The sequence below is a fragment of the Symphalangus syndactylus genome, chromosome 18 (assembly GCF_028878055.3).
Source record: "Symphalangus syndactylus isolate Jambi chromosome 18, NHGRI_mSymSyn1-v2.1_pri, whole genome shotgun sequence".
NCBI lineage: Eukaryota > Metazoa > Chordata > Mammalia > Primates > Hylobatidae > Symphalangus > Symphalangus syndactylus.
Window position 1 is genome coordinate 66,479,373 of NC_072440.2, and position 21,033 is coordinate 66,500,405.

General features: G+C 45.2%; 1 protein-coding gene across 3 annotated transcripts in view; it reads right to left on the bottom strand.

The window, feature by feature from the left end:
• The window catches only part of SLC5A1 (solute carrier family 5 member 1), a 70,884-nt gene extending 50,083 nt beyond the window's left edge, over positions 1–20,801 (bottom strand). The window contains exons 1-2 of one of the 3 annotated variants that reach the window (XM_055251557.2): positions 20,646–20,801; positions 14,142–14,213 (exon numbers count right to left, since the gene is read on the bottom strand). In XM_055251557.2, coding sequence (XP_055107532.1) covers positions 14,142–14,213; positions 20,646–20,780 — 207 coding nt within the window. In that variant the 5' untranslated portion in view covers positions 20,781–20,801. Of the gene's footprint in view, positions 1–4,772; positions 4,858–14,141; positions 14,214–20,645 lie in introns of those variants that run through there. The other 2 variants (XM_063623577.1, XM_055251558.2) reach the window with 2 other exon arrangements.
• Positions 20,802–21,033: the final 232 nt, after the last annotated feature.

Consider the following 21,033-nt stretch of genomic DNA (forward strand, 5'->3'; position numbering starts at 1 on the left):
GAGGATCTCTATTCTCTCCTTTCCATCAGTCACCTCCCCACCCACCCACATGGCCAAGCAACCTCCCCAAAGCACAACTCTGATCATAACACTGACCTATTCAGAGACTCTCCTGGACACCCAAAATGGCCTGTCAAGTGGTCTTCCTGACAGCTACAGGCCTAAAAATAGTCTTAGGAATATAGCAAGGTTTCAAGGTAAAGTTCCCTCAAGTGCAAAGACAGCATGAGCTTTACAACTCAAGTTCGAATGTTTTCTTGACCGCTTACTATCTGGGTGATTAGAACATCTGCAAGCCTCCGTCTTCTCTCGTGGCAAGGTTGGTGCAGGAGTCAAATGAAATTATGAACCAGTTGTGACTGACACAGCTGATTCTCAATCAGTGTCCTTTCCCTCCTTTCTCCTCCCAAGAGGATAATTACTTCACCCTCAAAGACACTTAGCAAGAGCTACAATGGATACTGTTATAGACAGAATTGTGTCCTCTCTGCAAAATTCATATGTTAAAGCCTCAACCCCCAAGGTGATGGTATTTGGAGATAGGGCTTTTAGGGAGATAATAAGGTTAAATGAGCTCATAAGGGTGGGGCCCCAATCTGATAGGATTGGTGTCCTTATAAGAAGAGACACCAGAAATCTCTTTCTCTCTCCCCTCCTATACATGCACAGTAAAGAGGCCATATATGAGGACACGGCAAAAAGGCAGCCGTCTACAAGTCAGGAAGAGAGGACTCCCCTGAAGCCAACCTTGAAGACACCTCGATTTTTGACTTCTAGAACTATGAGAAAATTAATTTCTGTTGTTTAAGCCACCCAGTCTGTGGTATTTTGTTGTGGCAGCCTGAGCCAACTAAGACAGACACCATTGTTTTATAACCTGTACTCCCCTGCCAGCTTTTTACGCTGCCCCTCCTGTTGCTGGAACTCACAAACAATGCGTTCATCATGCCAATTTCCCAAACATTTTCTCTGTCCACTCCTCACCCACGCTCATGCCCATTTGAGATGGGCACCACTCCCATGCAGGGAGTGACCCAGTGCCGTGAATCATCACGTCCTTCTCTAGAATTTCTCCCCCATGTTCCTGTGAATTCAGGATTTCCGACTTTATCTAAAATTTCCCCAACTTGACCTCACCTCTCACTAACCACTTTACCAACCCTCCTCACCCTCTGATGGGACTCGAAAGGCCATTACAAGTATGTGGATACTTTTGCTGCTTGTTGTGCAAGATGAACTGAGTCTGACCAAACCCAACAGGTCTGAGAGCATGGGAATCGGGAAAATAACATAATGTCACATCACAAAATGCAGAAAGGCTATTTATTCTTTTGATTTTAGGGAATTCATGATTACATTTTACTACTTAGATGTCCTATCCTGGAAGGTTGGTGGGAGGGGAGATGTATGTAAAAATTAAACAATCATTGAATCTTTCAGAGTGGAATGGGTCTGTGGATGCCACAGCTTAAGTCCCCTTTGCAACACCTCCCAAGTGATGGTCAGTTCTTAATGCATACCTCTAGTGACAGAGAACTCACTACCTCACAGTGCAGCTGAATCTGTGGTAGAACAACTCTAGTTGTTAAAAAGTCATTCTTCATTTGAGCTGAAGTCTACCCATCAGTCCTACTTCCATCCTTTAGAGTGCAACACAACAAGTCAAATCTCTCTTCCACAAGTTAGCCCTTCCAATATCTGAGGACAGGGATGGTTTCCCTGCTTAAATTTTCCCCAGACTTCTCATGTGTCTGTTCCTCATCGACAACGGACTTGATTCTCATCACCATTGTTGTTCTCTGCTGCCCTGAGCCCCATCTCTGTCCCCAAAGTTGACCTCAGACCTGAATAGACTATTCCAAACATGAGCCATCTAGAATGAAACAAGCTGCCCCTCTTGACTTCCGGTAAGGTTTTAACATTCCAAACATGAGCCATCCAGAATGAAGCAAGGTGCCCCTCTTGACTTCCCGTAAGATTTTAACATCATCCACCTTCAAATCCTCTTTGAAACCTGTCACTCAGCCATGAGTTCTTGGCAGTATGGAGGACCTGGGCCAGTCCTTCTAATTACCATCACTATTAAAGAATCTGCCTCTCTGTTATTTGGAACATTCAGCAAGAATAGATTTTTCTCCCGTTGCAATTTAGATTCCTGAAAAGACCAATTTGGTTTGCCTTAACAAGAGAGTGGCTCTGTCACTTAAATTCTTTTTACTTCAGTCTCTCCAGGGTTTGGCACAAATTTAATGTTTCCCCCTTGTGCCTCCTCTAAAGGGAAAACTACCTAAACCAAAAACATCAGGCAAAATCATTTCTCCCTACTGACTTTTTTTTTTTTTCTTAGACAGAGTCTCGCTCTGTCGCCCAGGCTGGAGTGCACTGACATGATCTCAGCTCACTGCAACCTCCCCGTCCCAGGCTCAAGCGATTCTCCTGACTCAGTCTCCCAAGTAGCTGGGACTACAGCTGCACGCCAGCATGCCCAGCTAATTTTAGTAGAGACAGGGTTTGACCATATTGGCTAGGCTGGTCTTGAACTCCTGACCTCAGGTGATCTGCCCGCCTCAGCCTCCCAAAGTGCTGGGATTACAGGCATGAGCCACTGCACCCAGCCGCTACTGACAATTAATGTTAGAAGTCAGAAGCTGAGAGGAATTGCATCTGTCTCTCGAACCAAAGACAGGCGTTACTCTATTTAATGACCCATCCAGACCTATTGAAATCAGAGTAATAAGCTCTCCGGGTCATTCTTATGCCCAACAAAGTTCGAGAAGCCTGCCCTAGAGTGTATTGAAAGCCACTGTTTCCTCCTTAAACTTGTTTTCACCGCTCTTTGGAAGCAGGAATGCAGTCTGTAACTATACAATTAGAATGCTAAAATCTGGCCTGGTGGTGTGGTGTCTCAGGCCTGCAATACCAACACTTTGGGAGGTTGAGGTGGGAGGACCACTTGAGGCCAAGAGTTCAAGACCAGCCTGGGTAACATAGCGAGACCCCGTCTCTAGGCAAAAAAATTAAAAACTAGCTGGGCATGGTGGCAGGTACCTGTAGTCCTAGCTACTTGGAAGGCTGAGGTGGGAGGATCACTTGAGCCCAGTAATTCAAGGTTGCAGTGAGTGTGATCATGCTGCTGCACTGCAATCTGGGGGACAGAATAAGACCGTGTCCCCCCCAAAAAATGCTAAGATCTGGAGGACAAAAAGTGAAAGAGGCTCTCTCCAAAATCCCCTGCTTAACTGCCAGAATTTTAAAGATCTGTTACCCACTGGGCACGGTGGCTCACACCTGTAATCCCAGCACTTTGGGAGGATGAGCCAGACAGATGACCTGAGGTCAGGAGTTCGAGACCAGATATGGTCAACATGGCGAAACCCCATCTCTACTAAAAATACAAAAAAATTAGCCGGATGTGGTGGTAGGTGCCCATAATCCCAGCTACTCGGGAGGCTGAGGCAGGAGAATCTCTTGAGCCTGGGAGGCAGAGGTTGCAGTGAGCTGAGATCTCGCCATTGGACTCCAGCCTGGGCAACAAGAGCAAAGCTCCATCTCTTAAAAAAAAAGGGGGGGGAGGGGGGAGGGACAGCATTAGGGGATATACCTAATGCTAAATGACGAGTTAATGGGTGCAGCACACCAACATGGCACATGGATACATATGTAACAAACCTGCACATTGTGCACATGTACCCTAAAACTTTAAGTATAATAATAATAAAATTAAATTAAATTAAAAAGTTGTACCACTTTAAAAAATATATATGTGTGTGTGTGTGTGTGTGTGTATATATATATATATATGTTACCATGGCATCTGTGCTGCCCAGTGGGCGGCATTTTCACTTCAACCACATGCCAACATATAGAACATGGAGTGAAAGAAACTTTGACTGATCTCACCCGGGAGACCCCAGAACTGGAAGGCTTGGTAGAATCAAGACTTCCAGGATACCATCAGGCCGCAGCAAAGTTATGAAAGCAAAGATATTTCGACTGGAAATCCACTGAAGCCACTCAAAAGCTTGGTGGGAAATCATTCCACAAACAATTTATCTCCTCAAGAGATGGGATTGTGAGAGTTCTCAGAGGTGATCTCAACCACCACAGACAACAAAAGTTGTTGACCAGAGAGCACTTTTCAACCTCTCAGCTGTGGCATGAAATTCAGAAGAGGAATTACAGGCACTCCAGGCTCTCTGCAATAAAGTCAGTCCCACCTTCTCCAATCTCAGCAGCCCTGCCATGCCCTGCCATGTCCCCTCCACTCTGGCAAAACCACACTGGCTCAATTTCGAAGATGTGCTCTGTGCTTTCCTGCCTCCTGCTTTTGTTTATAACATTTTCCTTTTCCTGGAATGCCCTCTTCATCAAGCTCTATCTATAAAAACACTTCTGGCCGGGCGCGGTGGCTCACGCTTGTAATCCCAGCACTTTGGGAGGCCGAGGCGGGCGGATCACAAGGTCAGGAGATCGAGACCACGGTGGAACCCCGTCTCTACTAAAAATACAAAAAAATTAGCCAGGCGTGGTGGCGGGCGCCTGTAGTCCCAGCTACTCGGAGAGGCTGAGGCAGGAGAATGGCGTGAACCTGGGAGGCAGAGCTTGCAGTGAGCCGAGATTGCGCCACTGCACTCCAGCCTGGGCAACAGAGCGAGACTCCGTCTCAAAAAAAAAAAAAAAAAAAAAACACTTCCCTCATCTGCAAAATAAAGCCCAGTCCCACCTCTCCACTGACACCATCCAGAGCCGATCTCCACCCTCCAATCTCTTACCTCACGTGTTGTCTGTTCCTCTCTCCTGGTGTGTGTCACATCCCCACTTTGATAACTGCTTCCACACAGGTCTGCTGCCCCAAATACCTTCTAGCCTTCAAAGAGCCCACTTTTGAGACAGAGTCTTGTTCTGTCACCCAGGCAGGAGTGCAGTGGCATGATCTCGGCTCACTGTAACTTCTGCCTCTCAGCTGTGGCATGAAATTCAGAAGAGGAATTTCAGGCACTCCAGGCTCTCTGCAATCCAGTCCTGCTTCTACTTAACAGAGGACATTCTTTGCACATGGCAAGGACTCAGTAAAGGTCTGCCCAGTGAGTAAGTGATATCGAATCCTTGAATGTTCCACTTGGGGAAACAACAGAAACCATAGCAACCAAATGTCTGAGAGTTGCATTTGTTCCCACTGGGGCATGGAGTCAAGACTCTTCTCAGGGACATGCCAAGGACTACTCTCTCCTGAAGAAGAGGCAATAAACCTAGCCTGCCAGGCCTACCCAGGGCCCATAAGAACAGCAGGGTATACTGAAGACTATGAAGTGGCTCTGTGAAATGTCTGTCTGGCAACCCATAAGCTCAGTGTTCATAAGAACAAGACCATAAGGGGAACTGACCTTATAGGTTAGTCCATCAAATAGGCTTTTTTTAATGTTAAATACTTGGTGTTGGCAAGTAAATAGGCTCTCCCACATATTTCTGGTAGAGATGTAAATTAATACCATTTTTCTGGAAAGTTGTTGGTTGGTGCACATTAAAATCATTTAAAAGTTTCTCTCTTTCCACTTATATGACCCTATTTTTAGGACTCGGTTTTAAGCAAATTATCAGAGATGCAGACAAAGACTTAGATATAAGGATTTCATCAGTATGTTCATTGCTATGTCACTTACAACAGAGGAATGTTGGAAACCACGTAAGAGCCCAACAATAGAAAAACAATTGGATAAATTCAAGTTCATATTTATGATGGAATTTAAAAAAAATTTTTGTAGAGATGGGATCTCGCTATATTGACTAGGCTGGTCTCGAACTCCTGACCTCAAGCTTTCCTCCCAGCTTGGCTTCCCAAAGTGCTAGGATTATAGGCATGAGCCACTGCACCCAGCCATATGATGGAATATTGTGCAGCCATTAAAATTATAGCTTTGAAGAATTTGTTATGACATGAGGAGATACAAACCTATATACCATAGGAGCCCCAAAATGTTTAAATATATGCGTAGGTGTGTGTGTGTGTGTGTGTGTGTGTGTGTGTACCTGTGTATACATAAATATATCCAAATTTAACAATGATTATCTTGGGAAGACAAAACAATGAGTGCATTTTTAAAATACTTTTCCAGTTTTTTCACAAGGGGTTTGTATAATTTTATAATCAGAACGCAATCCTTTAAAATCTTTAAGAATAAGGAACAACAATTCCAGAGCTGTCTCAGATTCACTAGCAGAGCCTGAGGACTGAAAGCAAAGTAGGCATGTAAGTTATGTGTTTTTTGGGGGGATGTAGAAAAAGACGTGAAAATGTCACTGAGTGCTAACTACAGTTATGTTTTGTGTGCCTGGAAATAGAAAATTGACATCTTAACCCAGCTCATGTGATGCTAGAGCTGGAATTACCTTGGAAATGATTACAGCTGACCTTGTTATTTTCCAGTGAAAATAAAATTGTAGCCCAGAGGAAGAAAGTGATTCACGTTTACACATTAATTTTATCCTTACTTTCACACCCTAAGGACAGTAAGGCAGTATGTGCACACTCAGGATCACAAATCCAAGCATCAAGAATTGTCCTGGGGACTGGGTGCAGTAGCTTATGCCTGTAATGCCAGCACCTTGGGAGGCCATGGCAGGAGGATCACTTGAATCTAGGAGTTTGAGACCTGCCTGGGCAACATAGTGAGACCCCATTTCTACAAAAAAATAAAAAATTAACTGGGTGCAGTGGCACTGTCTATAGTCCCAGCTACTCGGGAGGCTGAGGTAGGAGGATCCTTTGAGCCCAAGAGGTCTAGGCTTTGATGAGCTGTGATCACGCCACTGCACTCCAGCTTGGGCAACAGAGTGAGATCATATCTCAAAAAACAATGAAAAGAATTGCCCAGGGCAATGGACAACTGGCTTCACAATCAGAGGCAGCCAGGGGATTTTTAAAAAGGATCCTGTACCAATAGTCATACTTGAAAGTACAATTAAATGGCATGGACATCCTTTTCCTCCCCTCCTTCAAAGCACACTGTGAACCTTCCAACCTGGCTCTAATCTTGGTTCCATCATAGCAAACTATGTGACCTTGAGGCAGTCACTTTACTGCTTTTAGCCTCAGTCTCTTCCACTGTAAACCAAGGATAAGAATCTTTTTTGGCCTACACTAAAGGGTGTTACTGGACTTTAATGATGTGACAAAATTTAAGAAAGTTTTGCTCCACAAAGACATGCTATTCTGAAGAAATATTGATGCTTCTACACAGCCCATGTTTTTATAGATCACCCTGAATTTCCTGAAAGAAACAGAGTCATCATTTTCTCCTTGAGGAAACAAGGTCATCATAGCCCAAATGGAAAATGCACTCAGCTAATTTCAGGAAACCTTTTTCTTTGTTAATGAACCATCTAAGACCCAGAATGTCCAGAATTCTGGAGATGGCTTCCTGTTCCTTGCCTTTGTCCTTCTCTTTAAGGGATATCGGGAGATCCCAGGGCCTCTTCCCCATGCCTTCTCTAGGCTATGCTGGACTCCTCCATTGGGATATCCTCCAATAGTGGTCCTTAAACTTTAACATAATCAGAATACAAGATATACAGTTAAGTCTGCCTATCTTGAATATGCAGATTCACAGATAATATTCATTATACATTTGTAGTGTAAGTATGTCCCAAATATTGCATGGGACATACTTATGCTAAAAATAATAATAATAATAAAAAGACAGAAAAGTATGTATTGTTTGCCTGAAATTCAGATTTAACTGGGCATCCTGTATTTTTATTTGCTAAATCTGGCAACCCTAATCAGAATCACCTGGAGGACTTATTAAAACACAGAGTGGTCAGGCATGGTGGCTCAGACCTGTAGTCCCAGCACTTTGGGAGGCCAAAGGGGGAAGACTGCTTGAGCTCGGGAGTTCGAGACCAGGCTGCACAACATAGCGAGACCTCACCTCTGCTAAAAATAAAAAATTAGCCAGGCGTGGTGGCACGCACCTGTAGTCCCAGGTACTCAGGAAGCTAAGGTGGGAGGATCGTTTGAGCCCAGGAGATCAAGGCTATAGCGAGCTATGATCACGTCACTGCACTCCCACAGAGCAAGACTGTGTCTCAAAAAACAAACAAACAAACAACAACAAAAAACACGCAGATTACCGGGCCCCATTTCCTAGCGTTTGTGATTCAGTAGGTCTGGTTTGAGGCTAGAAATTTTGCATTTCTAACAAGAGTGCAGGTCTTGCTGATGCTGCTGGTCTGGGTACCACAGTTTGAGAGCCCCATCCTGGGAGAATAAGAAAGGGAGAGGAGAATGCTAACTTTTACAGCACCACCTTTGGGCCAAGGGTTGGACCATGTATTTCATTTGCTTTTTCTTATTTAATGCCCACTACAGTCCTGTGAGGTTGGTATTATTCTGATCTTCATTTACAGATGAGAATAAGGATCAGAAGATTGAAGTGACTTGCCCAAAGTCTTATAGCCAAAGGTGACTCAAGTCCCAGGGGCACAGGGAGAGGCTGTGGCACACACTGACTTTGTGGTTTTTCCTGGGACATTCCCTTCTGAATGTCCCTGAGGGGGCACAGTGGGGTGAGAATCTCCTACCCATCCCACCGTAAACTCAGGAATGGCATGTGCTCATCTGTGTCATGTTTTCATATTCCTTCTTCACCTTCTCAGGAACTTGTCTTCAATCATGATTAGTGTCTCTCTTAGTAAGCCTTCTTTTCACAGAAGAAGTTTGAAAAGATTTAACCTTGGACCATTGCCATCTCAAGGATCACACTTCCTGGATTGGGACAGAAAATCAGATGGAGCTCCTATATTCAGAATATTTTATTTCTGAAACTCTAGTAAATATTTAGGCATGGGCTTTCCTCCAGAGTCATCACAGTCTCTATTTACTCGGCCAACTCCTATTCCCATGGACAATGGTCCTCTTTCACTCATTACCTTCATGAACTTCTCTCCTTGCCCAAAGAAACAAAGGGGCAAGAAATCAGGAAACCACTGATATTTTCCCACCAGTTTTTGACACAAAAGGCAGGTGAGGTCTTCCATTGGCATTTAGAGGTTAAGGAGGCTGTAGACCAATCCATCCTCTCATCGAGATGAGCCCATCTTTGGAATCATCAGCAATTCAGGGTCACTCACTCAAAGCACCTGATCTAAATATACCATCTTGGCCGGGTGCAGTGGCTCACACCTGTAATTCCAGCACTTTGGGAGGCCAAGGTGGGCAGATCACATGAGGCCAGGAGTTCAAGACCAGCCTGGCCAACATAGTGAAACCCCGTTTCTACTAAAAGTACAAAAAATTAGCCAGGCTTGGTAGCACAAGCCTATAATCCTAGCTACTAGGGAGGCTGAGGCAGGAGAATTGCTTGAACCTGGAAGGTGGAGGTTGCAGTGAGCCAAGATTGCACCACCGCACTCCAGACTGGGCGACAGAGTGAGACCCTGTCTCAAATAAATAAATATATATACCATCTGTACCCCACACTGGCCCCCTTTCAGTTTTTCAAATATCCCAAGCTTCTTCCTACATCAGGCCCTTTGGCCATTCTGTTCCTTCCACTTGGGTTACTCATCCCAGAATCTTCACATGGCTGGCTCCTTCTGATCATTCAAGGCTCAACCTGAACGCTCAATCCTCAGAAAGGCCCTCTTTCAGCCTGTGTTGAATAATGAAGACCCTTCTCCCTCCCACTGAACCTCACCCTTGACTCAAATACACTTTCTTCTGAGCACTTAACTATTATTGATAATTTTACATATATTTTGTAAGAATGTGAGGGACATACACACACATATGCACACGGATATATACCAGCACCTACATAGCATCTGACACATAGTAGGTATCAACATGCAATTGTGGAATGAGAAAATAATACTACATAAATAGATGAATGACTCAATTCACAGCTTAAGGAGGAGAAGCTGGAGGTGAGAAACAATTACTATTTCATTTTATTTTTTTTAGATGGAATCTTGCTCTGTTGCCCAAGCTGGAGTGCAATGGTGCGATCTCAGCTCACTGCAACCTCCATCTCCCGGGTTCAAGCGATTCTCCTACCTCAGCCTCCCAAGTAGCTAGGATTACAGGCACCTGCCACCATGCCCAGCTAATTTTTGTAATTTTAGTAGAGACGGGTTTCATCATGTTGGCCAGGCTGGTCTCGAACTCCCAATCCAGGCAATCTGCCTGCCTCGGCCTGCCAAAGTGCTGGGATTACTGGCATGAGCCACCGCACCCAGCCGAGAAACAATTATAATGATGATAATCATGATAGGCATCCCTCGGACAGCATTAACTATATAGTGTCCTAAGAGATTGACATGTATTAACTAATTTAATCCCAGATATTTCTAATATGAATAATACAACGAATTCATTTTAACTGACAGTTTCACCACATTTCTGCCTCTTCTGACTTCTACCAACCAGAAATACGGATTACAAAAAAAAGTAATTTTTTTCTCTGTCTACAGAAGCACTAATCTGTTAGAAAATTCTCAGAAGGCAGCCAATGAGAAAGGAGAAGCCAGGTGCTTAGGTACTAACTAGATGGCAGGGACTTGGTTACACATCAATCAATTGATGCCTAGAAACACCAAGAATACATGGAGTGGTGAGTGGCTGTGTATTAATCAGGAAGCTCCTCAGAGGAGAGACTAAGCCATGAAGAATGGGAGGGAAGTAGTTCCACCAAAAAAAGGGAGAGAAGGATGAAGGGGGGAGAAAGAGGAAAAGAGAAGAGAGAGGGGAAAGAGAAGGAAGAAAGGGAAGGAGGGAAAGAATGAGAAGGAAGAGGAGAATAAAAAGGAGGAAGAGAAGGTGGAGGAATAGGAAAAGGAGAATGAGTAATAGGAAGAGAAGAAAAGGGAGGAAAAATAAGGAGGAGGAAGAAGAGAGAGCAAAGCAGACACTGCTCTGATAACCCAAAAGCTCCCACCCAAAATATACCAATGGGGAACTGCCAAGTTTTGCAAAACCTCGACTCAAACTGAGAAAACAGATGGCCTGAGAGTGAGGAAACATAACCACACCGAACTTTACCAAGGAGTCCAATGTGGGCTGAAATTGGGAACTCTGATTAGGACTTGCTTTTCCAGTTTTACTGCCATGAGCCTAAACAACAACAATTTTTCTCTGTGCATAAAAACAGAAATTTGGAGCACTGCTGGAGGGAGGCTTTGACTTAGACCCTGCACCCTCCTAACCTCCTGAATTCTTACCACTGTCTATACTGTGTGGCCCCTGCACCAGAGGCCAGAATATAGACTCAGGTCTCAGGTGACACCACCAAGGGGGACCAGCATGAGGGTTTGGGGTCATGTCCCTCTTCTCCTTCTTTTCTCTTTAATTCAGCCCATATTTGTCAAGTGCCTTCTTGCAGTGCAAGGCCTTGGTGTTGTGAGGCCTAAAAAAAATTAAGAAAAGCATAGGCCCAGCTCTCATCACAGGGCACTGGGATAAATAAGAGCACATGCAGGTAAAAAGCAAGTAGAGCAAGAAGAGAGGGCCAAATGGACCTGGGCCAGAAGAGGCAGGAATTTCTTCCCCCAGGCTTATGAAGAGTCAAGTACTTATCTTTCCTTCTCACTTCTTCCTGGAGTGCATCCCTGCCTCTCCCATGTCCAGTTGCCTGGTTCCCTCTCTTCCTCTCCAATTCATGAACTCCCCACCCATGTATTGGGACTACCAGGTTTTTCTAAGACACCCTTTGGCTCCCCTGGTGACATCATAAGTGGCTGGACTTTGAACTGATCATTAGATTTTAGAAATATAAAGATAAAATCAGACATATTTTACCCAAGAGGACTTGAAAAGTTTGAGAACCTGTCCTCTTTCTTCAGGGAAAATTTTCATCAGGGTCTCTGGTCGGCCCCAAATGAAATAATTTCTTGGTTTTCAGACCAATCTTTAGGCCACACCAATTGGCCTCATAAATTTCGATCTCAAAAGACAAGGAGAAAGAGACCTGAATAACCAGAAGATCAGAGGAAGTCTTAGCTCTGTCATTATCTTGTGTAAACGTGGGCAACCCATGGGATTAATCATCATCTTCACTCTACTTACCTCACTAGATCATTGAGGATTCAATCAGATAAGTGATATGACAGTCCTTCAATAGGGTTTCAATTGCAAAGAAGAATAAGAGCTAAACCTGAGGGTTTAATGTGTGCCAGGCTCTGTTCTGAGACTGTGTGTGTGTGTGTCCTCAAAACAACAAATCTGGCCCTCCACCTATTTTTGCAAATAAAGTCAGCCACATCCATTCATTCATCCATTTTCCTCGGATGTTTTTATGTTACAACAGCAGAGTGGAGTAGTTGTGACGGAGATTGCATAGCAGCAAAGCCAAAAATATTTACTATCTGGTCTTTTACAGAAAAAGTTTGTCAACTATTTTGTTGTCGTTCTGTTGTTGTTGGGTTTGGGATTTTTGTTGTTGTTGTTGTTTTTGTTTTTTGGGTTTTTGTTGTTGTTGTTGTTGTTTGAAACAGGGTCTCACTCTGTCCCCCAGGCTGGAAGGCAGTAATGCAATCATGGCTCACTGTAGCCTTGACCTTCCCAGATCAAGCGATCCTCCCACTTCAGCCTTCCAAGCAGCTAGGACTACAGGTGCACACCACCACGCCCAGCTATTTTTTAATTTTTCTGTAGAGATAAGATCTTGCTATGTTGCCCAGGCTGGTCTTGAACTGCTGGGCTCAAGCAATTCTCTCACTTCTGCCTCCCAAAATGCCTAGATTGCAGGTGTGAGTCACCATGCCTAGCTGAAACTTAGAATTTTAGTCCTGGAAGAGCCTTTGAGATTCCTTATCTGATCAGCTCCACATTATAGAGGAGACTCCAGAGACTCAGAGATTAATGAATTGCCCATTAATTGGGCAATTAATGGCTTGCCCAAAGCTGGAACAAGCCAAATCCTGTGGCTTCTTGTGCAGTTCCCACTCCCTGCCCTTTGGAATACTTCTTTCTAAATCTAAGGGAGCTGCTCCCATGGAGCTGGCTCTGCCAGTAGTCCTGGTAGGTGTGATCAAACTATCTTCCAAAACAAGAGTCTCTCACGGGGCTGTGTACCTGGGGCCTCACTTCTCTGTGTAATTTCTGCTGCCAATATCCAAAGAGTGGGGAATTCCCCTTCAAAGCTCAGCCCCTGAGCTTCACAGCTTTCCTACCCTCGCATCTCCACACAGACAGCTGTGAGTGAAACGTGGCAAACCCTAGTGCCACATAAAAAGGGAATCCTGGGCCACCAACCAGCCCACAATTACGTAAGGTACAGTTTCATGGTTTCATGTTACTCAGATGAGTTGCCTTGGCTTGCCTCAAGCATGACTCAGGCTTCCGGGGACCTCCCAGCCCGGATCCCTATGTAAGCTGACTCTTCTTGTAATTTCAATCCTGGAGTCCTTGCTCCTTCCCTCTGATTGTCCCTTGCTTCTATCCTCAAGCCAACACACAAACTGTTTTTCTCTCTGGGCCTCATTCAGTTTTCAGGAATGGAATGTGTTTCCAGAGTTTCTGAATCTTCACCTGTTTCAAGTCATAACCACTCCTTTCAAAGCCTCCTAAACCCCAGGAATGCCCAAAAACAGTGTCTCCTCTATCCAATATGTTTTCAGACTTTATGAGCTCTGATTTTCTCCTATTTTTCTTGTGGGTGACAACCCAAACCCTCTCTGTCTCAGGTATATCAACCCAGGTCAATACAAGTTGTTCCTTCTTCCAGAAGCTTCTCTGCTGCCCACTCTTCCTATGGCAGAAAGCTACTGGGATAAAGGCAGATGGAGGGGCAAAGGGCAAGTGAGATGTCAGCAGTGGAGAGCCTCTGACCCCTGTGATATGTTCCTTGGGCCAGCACATTTGAGAACTGATATTCTGGTTATGGATTTATGGACCGATGACCGGCTTTGAACCAACTTTGTATTTTATCGAAGGACTCTAAGGGTGATTTATTTAAAGGCTATTCCCTTACTGCAAGAGATCAAGGGTGCCCAGGAGACCCGATGAGCATGAGACTCACTGTCAAGTATCTGATTGGGATCCCTGAATCCTAGAATCACCACCACCCAAAGCCAAGAAGAAAATGAGTTCCTAAAGGGAGTATCAGTTAAGCAGTTATGCAAATGGCATTTCAGAGAAAACTTACCGGCCACCACACCATACTTCGGCCTGCCAGGAAGAAGCCTCCAACAGTCCCACGATTGGTGGAAAACATAGCCTGAGGAGGAAAGGGTCAAAAATGTAATCGAAAACTAGAAGAGTGGCCTTGCCAACCAAAAGGACATACCTCCCCATACGTGCACCTTCTTCTACCCACTCCACTTTCTGAAACACTTTCATATTCCTTCTTCCCCTGCAGCCTCAAAAGATTTAGATGAAGGAGCCAGGAACCTACATTTGACAGACAAGGAAACTGAAGCTCAGAAGATACATACAGCTTACTCTAGAGCTAGTGCGAAATTAGCTTCCAGTATCGCTTCCAGCAAGTCACTCCACCTGGATCTGCTTGCTTGTCTGTTAAACGGCAGGAATGGAACTTTTTATGCCTTTCTTACAAGCATATTGAGGTGCCTAATGAATGCTATATTTATTTGAGCCTCCTGAGTAGCTGGGATTACAGCCACACGGTGGCATGTGCCTATAATCCCAGCTACTCAGGAGGCTGAGGTGGGAGAATCATTTGAGCCCAGGAATTCAAGACCTGCCTGGGCAACATAGCAACATCCATCTCAAAAAAAAAGAAAAAGAAGTATACTTTTAAAAAGTACCATATGGGATGTGAATTATATCTTTGTTACCAGAAAAGTGAAAAAATGCTCTAAGAATGCAAGGCATTTGTACTAAATAGTAAATAAAAGACCAGACAAATTCAAGTCTTTCCTCTCTGAGGGTGTAGGTAGCAGGTTGCTGGAATCATCATATATATATATATATATATATATGTATATATATATATATAATGATTAAATATATATATATATATATATTTTAGACAGAGTCTCACTCGGTCACCCAGGCTGGAATGCAGTGGCACGATCTTGGCTCACTGCAACCTCTGCCTCCTGGGTTCAAGCAATTCTCATGCCTCAGCCTCCTGAGTAGCTGGGACTACAGGCGTGTGCTACCACGCCCAGCTAATTTTTGTATTTTTAGTAGAGATGGGTTTCACCCTATTGGCCAGGCTGGTCTCGAACTCCTGACCTCAAGTGATCTGCCCGCCTCGGCCTCCCAAAGTGCTGAGATTACAGGAGTGAGCCACTGCACCCAGCCAATATATCATGACTATTGTGTTAGTATAGAGGAAGGAGAGAACTCTGTCAGACCAGGGAGCCAGAAAAGGCTTACAGAGAGAGCAGTATTTCAGCAAATCTTGATTGAAGAAAGAGTGGAATTTTATTAGAGAAGAGGGAGGAATGTGGTAAGATTCCAGGAACAGCAGATCTAGAGGTGGAACCTCACCCAGCGTGGAGAAGGAGAGAATGGCCAACAGTGTTACCTGGTGAGCCTGGCTGAGGCATTTGAATGGAGAGAATGGTGAGAAGTGGGGCAGAACACCCACTCTCAAACGCCAGGCTAAAAAGTGCAGACTTTATTGCATAGACAGTAGGGAGCCACTGAGGGTTCATGAGGAGAAAAATGACATTTATCTTCAATATACGATGACCAGCTCCTCCCATAGATCCCTTGGGATGTTGCCTCTAAGCCTTCGGATTATTTCTGGTCCAGCTCAGGCCCAGGGCCAGTCCTCCAGCAGAAAATGGGGTCAGTGCCTCTGTTCCTGGCCCCTGGCCATCTTCCCTCTTCTTCTATGTTATTGATTTCTCTCAGCGGACACTTGTTGATAATGTTAGTAGCTGATAGTGACTTAACCCTGTCAGGGGTGGCACTTTTTTTTTTTTTTTTTCTACATGGAGACTCATTCTGTTGCCCAGGCTGGAGTGCAGTGGTGCAGTCTCAGCTCACTGCAACCTCCGCCTCCTGGGTTCAAGCAATTCTCATGCCTCAGCCCCCCAAGAAGCTGGGAGTACAGGCACACACCACCATGCCTGGCTAATTTTTGTAGAGACAGGGTTTTGCCATGTTGTCCAGGCTGATCTTGAACTCCTGATCTCAGGTGATCTGCCCGCCTCGGCCTCCGAAAGTGCTGGGATTACAGGCATGAGCCACCATGCCCAGCCGATGTCTGCATTTTCATAGGTGACCACTGAGGCTAAAAAGCATCACTATTCCAAATCAGTATTCCAAAGGCATAACCCCTGATGGTGACATCTCAGGCACTTAGACACTTGTAATTTATTCATCAAACATGCCTGAGACAGATAACATTTTGCTAGGTGCTCAGTCTGCAATGATGTATTGAACTTAGTCCTTTAGGAAGCAGGGCCATTATTGTGCCCCATCAGTCAACATAGATATGTTGAGCACCCCTGTGTGCTGGGCACTACCCAGGAGAGCATGGCTTGGGTCTTTCTGGACTCCTGGCAGGGCTCTTCCTCCCATAGGACATACTGTGAAATCCTCTGTAGCAGTTTTTTGGGGAATAGCAAGAGACCTAAGAACCAGAAAAGGTAGCTAAGGGCCAAAACAGAAAAAATTCCCAAGGACCCGGTCTGTAGCAATTGACCAAGGAAAAGCCATTCTGAAGGTCACTGTGAAGTTGAAGAAAATTGATAACCCCAGTTGGTCTCAGAAATGAAGAACTTAGAGGAAGAATGTGAGGGCAGAGAGACTAGAGTGGGGAGCTGAAATAATTCAGGAAAGATGATGGTGATGGACAAAAGGTGAAGAGAGGTGTGTGCACCAAGTCTTTTCTTCTCTGGAATTTTCATCCCCTCATCTATGCAAGCCCAGACCCTACCTATTCATCCTTCAAGGCCCCTCAAAATCCACTTCCCCCATGAAACCCTACCTGACACTCCCCCATGGAAACCTCTTCCTTCCCTACAGCCTCCTCCCTTCTCCAAATAAAAGTCTCTGAACACCCAGATGACTTCACTTATGCCTTGTTCACAGCCATTACAATTTTTTTTTACTTTGTGTTACCGTATTACAAATTTTTAATTTCACATAATGCTTTGGGCATAATGCTTTGTGCACAGAAGATCATTGTTCTGTGAGCACAAGATGCTCAAAGGAAAACTTTAAAGTTCCAGACACCACTTTGTAAACCACAGTGTTACATTCACCTGTCCACTCTACAACTAGAAGAGAATGAACTCACAACTCCAAGCTGCTAGGGTAAAAGAAAGACAATTACTGACCCACAATGTTTTGGTTTGGGGTTTACTTGGGTTCTATCTCCACAGAATACAAATATCATTGAGCAGAAAGGAAGAACTTTAGGCTTCTGTCCAGACGAGGAACAACTTAAGAAACTGAGGATGTTGGGCCTGGAGAAGAGAAGCCTCAAATGTGGCCTGTTGTCTTCTGAAATGTAAAGTGGGACAGACATGATGCTTGGTGTGGCCCACATAGGACACAACCAGACAAAATGAGAGAAGTTCCTGGACATCAGGTCTGAGCCCAGAGCCAAAAGGAATATCCTCTCTGTCAGAGCTGTCCAGAGATGGAAATAAAGCCACTTGGGAGAGTTTCTACTGGAAGTGTTCAGGTGAAGGCTATTGACAACTAGTCAAGATGATTTTGTCAAATGATCTAAAGAAAAGCATCAACTTAAAAAAAAAAAAAAAAAAAAAAGCAAAGGAATTCAGCACCACCAGGACACTGTCACAACAATGCAATGATAGTAAGGACCATGGAGAGAGTATTCCCAGAAAGGCAAGTGTCTTGGGGAGTGGGAACGGTAGAATAGTGAAAAGAGCATTGGCTTTGGCAGCATAAGACCTTGATTCTTGTCCCAGCTCTGGGACTGATTCATCTGAATGACTTCTGGTCACCCTCTCTGATCCTCATCTGTAAAACAGAAAGGTTGGGCTCCCTCAAGGGCCATTCAAATTCAATCATTCAATGATGCTATCAGTTCAAATGACTGCATAAGACAGGGGTCAGTAAATTTTTTTTCTTTAAAGAAAAAGGGCCTGATGGTAAATACTGAGGCTTTGTGGAATATACAGGGTCTCTGCTGCAAATTCTTCATATTTTGTCTTGTTATTTCTTTTTCACAACCCTTGAGAAGTGTAAAAACCATTCTTGGCTTATGGACCATACAAAAACAGGCTGTGAGACAGATTTGGCCCATGGGCCATAGTTTAACAACCCCTGGCTTGAGGGGATTTCAGGATAGCTTGATGAACTCTTCCAGGAAGAATAAGGTCAGAGATCCAGCTTAAAAGGATATAAAATTCCCTAAGAACAAACTGATAGGTGGTGAAAGAAAAATGGAAATTAACTCTGAAGAAGTAATAAGCCAAAGCCTAAAATATGATTGGAGGAGGCAGAGTTGTAAAAGGACAAAACAGAACCAAATAATGTTGGAAGAGATGGAGAAGGTGACAGAGGGACATTGACTGTGTGGGTCTTTTCTAAGTTGAAGAAACACAATGGGCCTGGACTATTCTGCCTGTGCAGCCCAGAGATCATGAAGGAGTCAGAATGGCCACCCCTGAATCAAGCCACTCTTGCCACTTTAATAGCAGACAGAGGAGGATAAACTGGAAGAAATCCAATGCATTAAATGACCAGGGTCCAGAGGCACTGTCTAATGGGGGAAGATTAAACATAGACAAATACTAAACAGGCTATTAAGTAGCATTTAGCAGGACAAGTGATACTGATTCACAGATACTTGAAACATGTCAACACCATTTAAAAAGTATAAACACCTACTGGACTGGCAGGGCTAAAATGAGATTGGTTAAGAGAACCGAGATTATCAGAGATTGTCTGGGAAACAGGCAGTACTGTATAGCCAGCAGATGATGGGCTCACACCTTGGCTCCAGCATTTATAAGCTGGGGTGGGGTGGGAGGAGGAAGTCAGTCACAGTGGCAGAGTGCCTGGTACCATAAAAAATCAGGAGTCAAGAGATCTGAGTTCCAGGAACAATTTCATCTATTGTAACCTTAGGCAAATCACAACCACATGAGGCTTCAATTTCCTCTTCTGTAAAATGGGGATTAACATTCTGGCCTTCCCTGTCTTGTGGCTTTTGTAAAAATATACTACTCACCTGACCACTGCTGCCCATTTTACTTAAAAGGACAAACATTGTTCAGAGCCCAGATCATACCATGGAAGGTAAATGACAATAGTAGTTTTTTTTAATCCTAGAGTCCATAAACAGCTTTCAGATTCACCTCTGCATATCCTCACCACAACCATGGGGGAGTCATTAGAATAGATAAGAGTGTACCTATTTTAAAGTTGAGTAAACTGGCGGCTGAGGGAAGTACCCAATGTTGCATGATTTGAACCATGTGAAATCCAGTAGTGAACTTGAGTATCCTGGCTCCTAGCTGGTCAGTTTCCACTATGTCTGGAAAGCTGAGAATATTGAGGAAAAGTCAGCCATACTGACCCCATGTGACACTTGGGAGGCATTCTGCCACATCTAGTTTCTACAATTCCTTTGGGGGAAAAAAACAAACAAACACTTTTGTCCCTGAAAAAGCTCTGTGTCCACAGAAGTGTTCATGCCTACCTTCCTCTCCTCTAAGTCAAAAGAGTTCAACACAATCACCAGCTAGTACAGCAGCCTCCCTGGGCTTATCACCTCCACCTCCATAACAATCACGAGTGTGGCTGGAACATCTGCAAACTTTTTATATATTTTTTATAATTTTTTAATTTTTTGTAGAGACAGAGTCTCACCATGCTGCCCAGGCTGATCTCAAACTTCCGGACTCAAGTAATCCTCCCACCTTGGCCTCTCAGAATGCTAGGATTACAGGAGTGAGCCACCACAGTCGGTCCTGCACACTTTTAAAACATCTCCTCCTCTAGTTGTTGGGCGTGCCACAGTCTGTCATAAGTGAAATGTCCATGTTCCAGGTGGCTGAGAACAAGTTTCTCTGGTTTGTTGTGTCCCCAGAGTCCCAAAAGGAGACACACACTTCCCTCTCCCCAGTGCCAGGTCACCCCCAGGTCTTCCTCCTCCTTCTCCTCCTCCTTTTCCACCCATCTTTCTCATCTCTAACTTGCTCCAGCCCCTGGGATCCTCATGCACAAGGCCTCTGGGTTAGTCTCTCCTAGGAGGGGGGCATGGGTCAGCATCCCGCTGTCTGCCACCTCAGCATCCCCATCTCTGGGGCTGGCAGAGGCTGTGGCTTTCCCACTCCACAGTTTCTTTCCCATCTGAAACTGGATGACTAAAAAGTAGGACAGTAGCCACCTGCTAGAGGCTCATCTCCCAAGCCCCAGAGCCCTCCCTGTAGCTCTAAGCAGCCGCTTCCCTGCCCCTTACACTTTCCAGCGGTCTCTTCAAACCCCCACCTTCCTTCTCTGCTCACAGGCTCAGGTATCCTCCTTGGTCCTTCCTGGCAGGCTGCCCTGGGCACCCTTCTCACTTCTGCTCATCCTTGCTTGCCCTCCTCCCTTCATGCTGTGCCTTTGAGTGCTTCTAAAGTGCTTCCAAGTCATTTCCTCTCCCCTCCACGGACACTTAAGCCTACTGCCCCTTGCAGCTCAGCGAGGCCGTTGCTCCTCCTCCGTGCGCACCCTCCCCACCCGCGTCCCAGGACCCGCTGCATACCCACAGTCCGACGGCCATCACTACCACGAAGTAGATAACGATGACGGAGATATCGGCTGCATTGCGAATGAGCTCGTGGGTCTCAACAGGCCGGGTGACTGCGGTGGTCCTGGGGCTCCAGGTGCTACTGTCCATGGTGGCAGCGTTGCGTGCCTCCCTCTCGCCAGGGCCGCTAGCTCCTTATACGGCCTCCTGGTTAATGATCAGCACTGGGGGAGGGGACCTGGGACTTCGAGGGAGCAGGGCAGTAGCGCGGGGCCCCTGCGATGCCTTGCGGCTGCACCGTCGGGAAGCAGCTCTGGGCGTGGAGCCCAGGAAGGAGCACCCGGCTGAGCTGTTGGCTGGGGTGGCGGCCCGGTAGGTAAGAGCTGTCCTGCGAATGGGGAGG